Source organism: Arvicanthis niloticus, chromosome 24 (genome assembly GCF_011762505.2).
Source record: "Arvicanthis niloticus isolate mArvNil1 chromosome 24, mArvNil1.pat.X, whole genome shotgun sequence".
NCBI classification, from domain to species: Eukaryota; Metazoa; Chordata; class Mammalia; order Rodentia; family Muridae; genus Arvicanthis; species Arvicanthis niloticus.
Window position 1 is genome coordinate 8733099 of NC_133432.1, and position 12154 is coordinate 8745252.

At 54.6% G+C, this 12154-nt stretch overlaps 1 protein-coding gene across 2 annotated transcripts in view; it reads left to right on the forward strand.

Annotated features, from left to right (window-relative positions):
- Window positions 1-623: 623 nt before the first annotated feature.
- Tesc (tescalcin) overlaps window positions 624-12154 on the forward strand; it is a 33742-nt gene continuing 22211 nt past the window's right edge. The window contains exon 1 of one of the 2 annotated variants that reach the window (XM_076922591.1): window positions 624-820. In XM_076922591.1, coding sequence (XP_076778706.1) covers window positions 763-820 — 58 coding nt within the window. In that variant the 5' untranslated portion in view covers window positions 624-762. The remainder of the gene's footprint in view (window positions 821-12154) is intronic. The other variant, XM_076922593.1, reaches the window with a different exon arrangement.

Below are 12154 nucleotides of genomic sequence, written 5' to 3' on the forward strand. Positions count from 1 at the left end.
GAGGTGAAAGATCGTGGGGACCCCAGCACTTCCAGCCAGGACAGACAGACTCTTGGCACCAAGCCGAGCGGGGCATGGCGGGGGGGGGGGGGGGGGGGCAGGGCAGCCTTGAGGTTGAATTTCTTCTTCCGGGAGTACCAGCCCCTCCCTCATCAATTGGACGGGATCCCACGGTACCCCGGCCCCCTTCGGAGAGCAGCTCACCGCGCCCCTATTTGGAGATGGAGGGGTGGTGGTTAGACCAGCAACAGGACTGGCCAGTCAGGACCGCCTATCTCAGAGCTTAGCGGGTCCCAGGGACCCATCGGTCCCACCTTCTCCACTCAGTCCACGGCTGTCACCTGCGGCGAGAGCTCCTCTGGGCGCCCACCTGGGTGCAGGGCGCGGGGGAGGGGAAGCTTTCAGACTGGGCTCACTCGCACGCTCTCCTCTGTCCGGGTCGCCGGGGTCCGCCGCTGGACCCCGGAGAGTGGGCGGAAGGATGCGGATCGCGCTGCCTGCAAGCTCATCCCGCGGAGCTGCGGCACGGGCGTAACCGTGTCGTGTCCTCCCTCCCACCCCCATTCCCGCCCCCGCGGCCGCGAGGGAAGCGGGCGAGCGCTAGGACCGCGCTGCTCCGCCTCCCGCCGCTATAAGAGGCCGCTCGAGCCCCACGCGGAACCGGCTCCGCGCCGCTGTCCCCGCGTCCCCACCCGGCTCCAGCGCAGCGCAACCCAGGCAGTCCCCGGCCTGCGTGGGGCGCCCGGGGCCCCGCGGCGCACCATGGGCGCTGCCCACTCAGCGTCCGAGGAGGTGCGGGAGCTCGAGGGCAAGACCGGCTGTGAGTACCACACGGTGGCCGGCCACCCTCGCGGGCGGGGACCGTCGCCTGCATGTCCCCCGGCTTCGCGCCGCCGCGCTGTGTGACCTTGGGCTAGTGGCTGGCCCTCTCTGTGCCTCGCTCTCTAGCTGCTTTAGATGGGTTCCCGCCAGCCGCCGTGCAAGCGACGCCGCGGGGAGGGGTTGTCGGGGACCCCGGCCTTGGGGAGAGGGTGGACCCCCGAAGGCGATGTGACTCAAGCCTCCCCGGGCCAGGCCGGAGGGCAGGGCGGAGCTGGGCAGGTGGCCGCGGCTACGAGGGCCGGCGCCCCGGCAGCCCCGGAGAGCTCCGAGCGCGCGCCGCACCGGCAAGTCTGCGGCTGGGGATGAGCCGGGAGGAAAGTTTGCAAGTGGCGGGACCCGGAGGAGCCGCTGGGTCCGCGGTGACCTTAGGCGGGGGTCACCCTGCCGTCTTCCCGTGCGTCCCCGCCCCCCGGCTGCAGGCTCGGGCACCGAGCCCAGCGTCCAGAGCTGGCCCGCACTCCCGGGACCGCAGAGGCCGGGCGGGGCGCGCGTGGGGGCAGCGCCCGTCCGTCCCGCACTTGACCCAGGGCTCGGAAGCGACGGGGGGACCCGGATTTGCGCGAGAGTGGGCAGGCGCGTGGGCGCAGCCGGCTTCGGTGGCCGGACAGAGCCGGTCGTTAGCTCTGCCAGAGCTGTGTGACCTTGGGCCAGTCAGTTCCCGTCTCAGTTTACCTCCTCTGAGGAATGGGAGGCTGGCGCGACCCCGGGGGTGCTGCGGCAGGAGGTTGCTGCTGAGTTGAGAACACCCAGTCAGCCCCACCCGAGAGGGGGACCCGGCTGGCACTCGCCTCCCCAGAGCCCAGTGAAGTCATAGAAAGTCATAGAAAGCTGCTGAGCGTCTACACGGCGCACACAGTATGCGGAGTGGGCAGCGGATCCGCGAGAGTCGTTTACACGACCCGCTAAGGGCGCGCGCCGTCGGGCGGGTCCCGGCGAGAGCCGGCTGTGGGTGCGCGGCCCGGAGTGTGCGCGCACCGCGTGCAAGGGGAACGGCGTGCGAGAGGGAGTGTGTGCGTGCACACTGTGTGCAAGCCGGGAGTGTGTGCACACTGTGTGCGAGGCAAGCAGGTGAGTGTGCACACTGTGTGCAAGCCGGGAGTGTATACACACTGTGTGCAAGCCGGGAGTGTGTGCACACTGTGTGCAAGCCGGGAGTGTGGGCACACTCTGTGAAAGGTTCAAGGCAAGCAGGACTGTGTGCGTCCTGTGTGAAAGCCAGGAGCGTGCACACTGTGTGCGAGGCAAGCGGGAGTGTGTGCACACTGTGCTGAAGGCAAACAGAAGTGCGTGCCCGCTGTGTAATTGTGAGCGTGTGCACACTGTGTGCACTGCTGTTTGAAGCAGGGCTTAGGGCTCAGGCGGTTGTGATCTGGGACACTCCCTGCCTCAGTCTCCCCAGTTCTGGGACTGCAGGCCAGCACCCTCCCCAGCTTTTTTATTTTTCTCTCTGAATTTATTTTACTGACCACAAAGCAAAAGTTTCATAAACCTGCCACCCTGAGGCCCACGTGATGGAAGATGGCAGGAGTCCCCGCCCACTTCTGACTCAGTTTGACCGATTGCCAGTTGCTGCCCCAGCTGGTGTGGAGAGAGTTGGGATTCCGGGTGCAGGCTGAGTCCCCACCGGAGCAGCACCCAGGGCCTTTTGGGGGGAATTCCAGCGGGCTGTGGGTTTGATAGTGATGGGCCGCAAGGCATGCTGGGAACCTTGTCAGTTTCCTGGGCCCAGCCTCCCACGGTGACAGATGCTCAGGCTCAGTGGCGGCCTGGAGGTGGCTGGGGTGGCTTCTTCACTTGCTGCCTGAGCTCAGAATTCAATTCTAAAGGGAGCTGGAGGGGGGAATCTGAGATTACCCTTGCCCCAGGAACAGTGCTTCCTGGGGTCCCACAGGCCCTGAAGGTGGTTGGCAAAATCGTGATGGACTAGAGTTTTTGAGGATTTTAGAGGGTGTGGAGGTGGCCCAGAGAGGCCAATATTCCCAAGCAGGATGCACAGCACACAGATCCTCCCCATCGGTGTTATGTATCCAGGAACAAGAACAGGGGAGAGGATGGAGGAGGGGTAGGCAGGTAAGAAGGAGCTAGTCATGTGACAGTGACCAGAACGTTCGACTGGCAGGTGCCAAGGCCCTGTGGCACAAGGCAAGTTGGTCACCTCAGTGAGAATGGGCAATGACACAGCAGTCCTCCACGCTCAGGCTGGGCTGCAGGCCAACTTCAGGGGTCCCTTGTATTCCCGTGCCTCAGTTTCCTCTCCTGTCAGATGGGCACTGCAATAGAGCTGTCCAGCCCTCAGAGCCACATTGAGCTAGGTCTTGGTCCCTGTATCCCTGCTGTGTGACCTTCATCAGGTCACTGAGTCTCTGGGCCTCAGTGCCCCACCTGGGCATCGCCTCTGAGCAGTTGTGTGAACCTGGGAGGTGACATTAACGAAGAAGGTGCTGGGTGTAGCATGGGATTGGACAGGGCCATGAAGCAAGAACTTTTGGACAGCCAGCGGGACACCACTGCACTCGGGCTTGCCTATACCAGCACTGAGAACTTTACACAACACCCAGTAGGTCTTCACCCACATCTTCCAGGAAGGAGATAAGGCCATTTCCCTCTCCTGAGGGAAACTGAGGCTCAAAGAGAGACAGCATCTTGCCTGTAGCACCACAGCCAGGAGTGGAGGGTTACAAGATGGAGGGTTCCCCACCACACACTGTGACCTCTGGGGCAGAAACCACGGCCCATGATGCATTGCTCTTCCTTTCCTCACCCCAGGACCTTTGCACAAGCCTTTCTGCTGCTGATCCACTGTGCACCATCTTGATCCATGTTTGCTGTTTACATGGGAGAGCCTTCCTGTCACCTCCTCCCGGGTTAGGATTTCAGGGCAAAGTTCCCACCAATCTCTAGGGCCCTGAGAGCCATTGCTCCCTTCCAGAAAACTTCCCTGCCTGGCTGCTCTCCCACAGCCTCAGTGGACACCCTCAGACCTGGTCTCCCTTAGCTCCCGCATTCCTCCCCTCCCACCTCAGACCATCACCTGCCTCCCCCTAAAATGTGCTCCTGGTCCCCACAGAGTTGCTTGTTGGCAATGAGACCACAGGAGGCACACAAGGGGGTGGGGGTTGGGGGGGAGGTCACTGAGCTCTTTATAACCCAGAAGGCAACGCTGAGCCCAGGGTTGCCTCCCCCCACCCCCACAGGCCGTGTCCCTGCCAGCCTGAGTCACCCCAGGGAGACTATGCCTGAAGAGAGCTCAGGAGCTTCCGCCTGCACAGGGCACACCCAAGGCTGCACCGCCTCCCCCCACAGTGAGAGCTGATTGATTCTTGTCTCCCTCTGAGCCAGGTCAGCGCCCACCTAGACTGTTCCGGAGCTGCTGAGGACTTCAGCTTGTTTTCAGATCTAGGAGGGACATCAGGCCAGGCCCATGACCCTGAGCTGGCCCGAGATGTTCCCTCCCCCCAGTCCCCGCCCTACTCCCAGGCTCCTGATTGAAGGCAGACAGGAGGATGCTGGGAAAGGCAGGGGGTCTGTCCTCCAGTCTCCAGGCCTGCAGAGAGGCCAAGAAGCTGCCAGAAGAAGCAGAACCTTGGGCCAGAACTCGGCCTTTATGGCAACATTGGCAGCCCCCGTGCCATTTGCTCTGCGCCAAGAGCAACTCAGGAGTCAATAACCAGGTCCTGTTCCAGGGCCCTGTGGGGATGCTGCTGGCCCATTGCATGGATGAGATCATGGAGGCTCTGCAGATGGAAGAGAGAGACAGAAACAGAGAGAGACCGAGACCCTCCCCTCCAGGAGAGAGCCAAGGCCTGCTGGGACCTGGTTCCTCCTTTTGTATTGAGTTCTACCCCTGAGGAGGCCATTGCTTGGCCTATAATTCTCTTTGTCTTGTAGAACTCTGGCTGGAGCCCAGGTCCTCACATGTGCTAGGCAAGTGCTCCACCAGTTAGCTGCACCCCTGACCCCCGCCCCCCATTTAAAAACAAATTTTTAGTCTTTGTGTGTAGGTCAGACTGGACTAGTGCCCAGGGCCCTCCTGTTTCAGCCTCCATGACATGGCATCTGCGGCCTTCCTCATTGTCAGGAAGCCCATTGTCCCCTATGCTTACAGGCCCTGGATGAGGGTGGGGGATGGGCCGATCCTCTGCCCTTCCGCTGCTCAAGGGCCTGAGGTAAAGAGGGTGGCATGGGGTGGGGCTGACACCTTCTGTGCTCAGCTGTCCACAAGGCATGAGCACAGCCAGCCAAAGGTACCTCCGTCAGCAGCAGACCCCAGGAGTCTCATAAAAGGGGGCTTACCCCGCAGCTCTCTAAGTTCCCAGGACAGGAAACATTCAAAGCCATTTGTACCTAGCAGGTGACAACAGGCACACGCCTGTCATCCCAACAGAAGGAGCGTGAGTTTGAGACTGGGCTGTCTCTAGAAAATGGGGGAAGAGATTAAATCAGTTCCTTTGGTTTTGTCTCTGTGTAGCCCTGGCTGACCTGGACTGTCTTTGTAGACCAGGCTGGCCTGGAACTCACAGAGACCCTCCTGCATCTGCCTCCTGAGTACAGGCATCAAAGAATTGGACACCACACCCAGCAGCTACTCTCTGGCTCTCCCTGTAGAAGCTCGCCGAGGACGGAATCCTAGTGGCCAGTTTATAATCAAAACAGGTTTGGCTTAGCAAGTGACTGCCCATGGTCACAGATGCTGGATTGGAATCTAAGGCAGATCGTCTAGTGAGGTTTCAAATGTGGGGGGTGGGGGGTGGAGCGGAAGAGAGGGAGGCAGAGACTCCAGAGGTAAAGAACTGAGCCTGCAGCCCCAGGGGTCCCTGGCATGCCCAGGAGAGGCCTGCATGTTACAGCCACAGGCTAGTACACTGAGAGCATGGGTTCTGAGTGATACAGAATGTTCAAGAACTTGCATATTTGGTGGTGGGCAGTTAGATTGGAGTGAGAGTCTCTCTTTCTGTCCCTCTGTCTCCTGGGGGCTTCCTGGGTGGCTCACACCTGTTTCAAGGAGGAACTTGTGCTGTTGTGGGGGAGCAGGTGGCAGTTGCAGGAGTTGCCAGCCTAGGGACCTGCAGTAATGAGTCTCCTGGTGCTCCTTCCTACCTGGCTGCCATGCCCTGTACGGGCATGCTATTTTGTTTTGAGCGGATGCCCCCCACCCCCGGATGTAGCAGGGAGGTTAATCAGAGCTCAGGCATACAGCCGGCTGGATGACACAGACCAGACGGCTAGATGACAGGCCAGACAGTGCCCTGTGCACAGAGGAGCGTCTGTATCCTCAAAGCACTTTGGTCCCCAGTGCCTTAAGCTAAGGGATGTGGGGTTTGCGAATCTCTGAAGGGCTCACTGCTCTAGGAAGAAGGCAGGCCAGGGCCAGAGGGAGGAGCAGGGGTACCAGACAGCTTGTCACTTCCTCCAGCTTCATCATTAATTCATAAAGCCAGAAGGTCGCCTGGGCACTTCCACCGTGGCAGCCGTTACCCTATGCACGAGGACAAAAAGGTCCTTTTGTTGTCCCTGCAGCATGACCTTTGTGGACGGACATGCTGTCAGCAGTGGCCTTCCACTTGGGAGGCGACAGGAAGTGTTCGAGGCCATTCGAGGGCCTTAGGTCCTCTAGAAGGGGAGGCAGGAGGCAGAGGCGTTGCCCAGGAGGTTGAGCCTCCCAGATCCACTTCTAGAGGAGCTTAGCTGTGCCTCAAGGCCCTCTGTGGAGAATATCTTGCCACAGGTGGCACAGCTAGAAAAAGGTCCCCCTGGCAAATGTGGGCTGAGCACCCATCTCAGATCCAGAGTGCTCCCAAATACAAGCTTTCTGAGCACTGGTGTGACACCCCAAGTGGAAGATTGCTCTCTGACATGTGACAGATGCGTTAAAACACATACAGGGAGACTTTGGGGGGGGACGTGAAGTGGTAGGGCACATGCCTAACTGGGAGAGTTTTGGATCAATCCCCAACGCCACAAAAACAAAGCAGATGCCTTAAAAATATATGCTGGACAGTGGTGGCGCACCCCTTTAATCCCAGTACTCTGAAGGCAGAGGCAGGTGTATCTCTGTGAGTTTGAGGCCAGCCTGGCCTACAAAGTAAGCTCTGTGACAGCCAAGGCTACACAGAGAAACCCTGTCTTGAAAATCTAAATATAAACACACACACACACACACACACACACACACACACACACACTCAGTCCATAGTGTACCTGCCTCCAAATAACCCAGTACCAAATAAAATCAATGTGGTGGTTCCAGGACTTGAGAGGTGGAGGCAGGAAAATCAGAAGTTCAAGGTCATCCTGTGCTACTTAATGAGTCTGAGGCCAGCTAGGGATACATACCACTCTGCCTGGAAACAAACTATTACATAAAATCACTTTTGTGTTTTGACTCCGGTCCCATCCTTAAGATACCTCACCTATAACAAAGTAAAGCCTGAAACATGCACAGTCCAAGCCTTTCAAGTCCTTGTAGTTACAGGATGATAAACTTCTGCAGATGGCCACATTCCAACGTAAGTGGTAATTTAAATTATATTTATGTGTGCATGTCAGTGCTTATGTGGGTGGATATCCCACAACACAGCCTTGGTGGCAAGCCTCTATCCTCTGAGCCATCTTGCCAGCCCTGCTTGGCAATTTTTACATCCAAATTCCATAACATCGTCACCTCTCTTATCTTTGGCATACCAAAAGTGAACTATTATCTCTCCATTTGTGCTTAATTTTGTCTGGTTACATGGTGTTTTTTTTTTTTTTAATTTGTTTGTTTGTTTTTTGTTTTTCCCCCCCTAAAGCCTGCAAGCTGGCTAATTATTCTTTTGGGCAAATATTTATTCTTGCAAAAACTATTCCTTATGGATTTGTTTTCCTTATTTAATACATTTTCCCATATTTCCCAGTGTAGAGTGAAAAATTATAAAGACCATTTTATGGAATATGTAGACTTTTTCTTTGCCCTTAGACCTGGGAAGAAAAATACAAGTTCCAGAAAGCGTAACTGAATGTAAGATTTTCACTATCCCAGGACACATTCCAGGTGAAGGACATTGCCCCTGTATCAGAGGACACTTGCTGGATTACATTCCTCAAGCCTCAGGCAGCAGGCCCATCTGTGGGTGGGGGTTGGGGGGGCAAAGCAGGAAGACACATTCCTGGCCATAAAAAAAATACAAGCCATCTAGGTGGGGCTGTGACTGGAGGAAGTGAGAAATATTTTGTAATGACGGTATAGGGGACAGTGACTTGGTAAGACTACATTTTTGAGAAAAATGATTGTACTGAGTAATTTCCATGGCTATTAACCTTTCAGGGTGGGTTTCTCTGGAATGTTTTGCTATTCTTATGTTATGTATCCTTGGCAACCCCTCACCCCCTCCCTACTCCCCTGGTTTGTGGTTTTGCTCTTTAAAAGACCCTGTAACCCATCACTCTAGGCCAAACCTTGCTCTTCAGAGAGAGAGCTTGTGGTTTGACCGATGGCCAATTTCCCTAATAAAGCCTCTGCTGATTGCATCCAGGTAAGGTTTCTTGTAATCTGTGGGTTGTCATGATTTCCTGAGACTTGAGGAAGGGTCTCCCGAGTATGGGGGTCTTCACAAGCAAGGGTCTGTGAATTATAATCCAAACTCTCTTCTGCTGGTGTCTATGAATGAACATTGGGCTGGGTATGATATTTTAGCTTGCTCCGGGCGGTGGTGGTGCACACCCTTAATCCCAGCACTTGGGAACTGGGAGGCAGAGGCAGGCAGATTTCTGAGGCCAGCCTGGTCTACAGAGTGAGTTCCAGGACAACCAGGGCTACACAGAGAAAGCCTGTCTCGAAAAACCAAAAAAAAAAAAAAAAAAAAAAAAAAAATTAGCTTGCTGGATGATCCCCTGCTCCCAGTGTTCTGTTTTGGATTACTGTTGATAAATGAGGTTTTGTCTAATGGGTTGTTGTTGTTTAAACCTATTTTCCCTCTGTTTTAAAATTTGTGTCAGTGTTTTTTTTTTTTTTTTATATGATCCTGCCTGGGAATAAATTATGCTGTTTCATTCTAAAAAGGATTCATATCTTCTATCACAAAAAAAAATTATTGCTACCCCATGAGTGATCTTATCCTTCAGTGGTTCCTGTTACAAATATGTTGGATCTTTTGTTCTCTTCTGAACACCTCTTGACCCTTCTTTCATGTTTTCTTCGTTGCTCTGAGCGACATCCAACATCACTTCCTTAGGGTTTGCCTTTCAATTCACTAATTTTCTCTCCAGCTAAGTTGCAGCCTTTACTCATTGTGCTGGCTAGTTTTATATCAACTTGATACAAATCAGAGGCTTCCACAAGATCCTGCTGTAAGGCATTTTTCTTAATTAGTGATTGATAGGGGAGGGTCCTGCCTGTTGTGGGTGGAGCCATCCCTGGTCTGGTAGTCCTAAGTTCTGTAAGAAAACAGGCTGAGCAAGCTCTGAGGAGCAAGCCAGCAAGCAGCACCCCTCCATGGCCTCTGTGTCAGCTCCTGCCTCCAGGTTCCTGCTGTGTTTGAGTTCCTGTCCTGACTTCCTAAGGTGAGGAACAGTGATGTGGAAGTGTGAGCCAAAAAAGCCCTTTGCTTTGGTCAGGGAGTTTCCTCACAGCAAGATGCCCACTAAAGTTTTAAAATTCTAGTTACTTACAAATTGCTTACAGGCTCACATTGTAGAGTTTGAATATCCTGCTTTGATCTGTGTGGTTTGGCCTGATCCTGAGTTCAGCTCCTCTGCTGGGGCCATCCCTCCCTCTCACAGGGTTCCTGTGTGTCCTGAGCCACAGAAGTGATTTCCAGGATGCAGTGCACCTGTTGTGTTAAGTATCTCCGTTCCCGCCAGTCTGTGAACACTTCCTATATAAACTCAGTCTGGGGCTGATGGGGATGGCTACCTTTGCATTTCAGTGTTCTGTGGGGTCCTTGAGCTTACCCAGCCCCAAGGCCAGGTGGCTCTCTCAGTGGGCTTAAAGTCCCCCATTATCGACATGAGAGCATTCTAACACTTTATGGCATCTTCAGCTCAACACCCTGTGGGCTCTCAGTCCCTCCTTGCTTCTGGCATTTGGGTATGTCCTCCTCCCTCCCTGGGACAGGATCTTGTCTGGCATCCCAAGCTGCCCTTGAACTGGAGATCCTCCTGCCTCAGCTTCCTAAATGCTGGATTTATAGGTGTGTGTGTGTGTGCAACTAGGCCCTGCTCAGGGAAAGCTCTCCCTTCTGAGTTTAGCCGGGTTATTTAGGCGGCTCCTGGTTTTCTCCAGCGGCCACGTGTTTGGAGTGCCAGGTGGAGCCTGGGCTAGCTCTCAGATGCTGGGCCAGCTTCTCTGACTTCATTCCGGTGGCAGTTGCACGTGAGGTTAAGTTTCTGCAGCTTGATTCAGCCTCAGATAAGTTAGCTGAGAGCGTTCTGACAACGGGGTTGAGTTGTCTCCTGGATTCTGTTGCATCACGCCCACTTTCTGAATGTCTGCTTGTCTGGAGGTTGCCCCCACCCTTCTGAATGGCTCCACTGTAATGCAGAACTGTAATGTGCCCCCAGCACACGGCAGGAAGAACCAACCCTAACCTGTGGTGTCCAGAGCTGTGTGACTCTCAGGGAGCCGCACTGCCTCTCTGATCCTGTCTCCTGAGCAGTCAAGTGGGTGTACTGACTGCACCGTTAGGAGAACTGAGCTGTCGCCTGCCCAGCCCTGGCTCAGCTCCCGCCTGAGTCAGGCTGTCACTTTCTTTATTCCTGCTATAAGGGGAATGTAAAGAGCAAAGTAGAGCTGGGGGAAGGCGGGCGCATCCCAACTGTGGTGCTCCGAGCTGCCTGTGCTCTCCCACTGTAACGATCGATCCCTGCCTTGCCTCCTCTGTCGGGGTGCAGGGCGCGTGACAGGGTGAAGGCAATCCACCTATCATGTTTACCCTTCCCCCACACACCCCAGGGATGTGTCCTGTACAGAAGCAGCCCACAGCGTCCCCAGCAGGACCCCTGATGCCCCGGGTGACAATAGATGATGTATCCGAGATGATGTAGACTGGGCTATCTCTGCTCGGGGAAGTTGGTGTCTTTTGATGCGGCTTGAAGTCTGTGCTCCCGGTTGGATTTGAAAAACCACTTCAAAAAGGCCAGGTGCATCCTCGGTAGGTTTTAAAGTCCACAGCAATACCGTGTGTGCTGTGGCAATGCCGGGGCTGTGGCAGTCGAGGCAGCAGGTGGAGGAGGGGTGCTCTCGAGAGAGGGCAGCTGGCACAGGATCCCCTGCGAGGAGGCTCCGGAAGCCCAGCCTCTGTCCCTCCCTCCCTCCATAGCCCCGAATTAGTCACTGCTGTGTCTGGAGCCCCAGGTGGCCTCCCTGTGGAGCTCAGAGCCAGCAGACCAGCCCTGAAGATTGGGGTTGCTTAGGGCGCAGCAAGCCGGTCACAGCCAGGCTAATGGCCCTTGTTTCTCCATCCAGCTAAGTAGACACTGTTTTTTGTTTTTTGTTTTTTTTTTGGTTTGTTTATTTGTTTTTTCAATTGGAGCCAAAGTTTATGTGCTATTTTAGCACCGAGGAGGTGGCCCAGTCAAGTGCCACCTGTGAGCATGAGGATCTGAGCTCGATCCCTGGTACTCATGTCAAATGTGACAACATACATCTGTTCCCAGCACTGGGGATGCGGAGTGGGGAGGAGCCCTGGGGGTCGAGGGGCAGTCCTCCAGCAGGCTGAATCTGTGAACTCGGTACAGTGAGGGAGAAGACACCAATGTTGACCTCACCTCTTCCACATGCCCCCACATAAACACACAAGCACACACACACATAAACTCGCATGTACACACATGAACACGCACATATACACATGTACTCACATTCACTTACACACATACACACATACACCCACGTACACACATGTACACACACAAACACACATACTATACACACATACACACATACATGTACACACATACACCCACGTACACACATGTACACACATACAATACACACACAAACACACATACTATACACACATACACACATACATGTACACACATACACCCACGTACACACATGTACACACACATACAATACACACACAAACACACATACTATACACACATACACACATACATGTACACACATACACCCACGTACACACATGTACACATACAATACACACACAAACACACATACTATACACACATACACACATACATGTACACACATACACCCACGTACACACATGTACACATACAATACATACAAACACATACTATACACACATACACACATACATGTACACACATA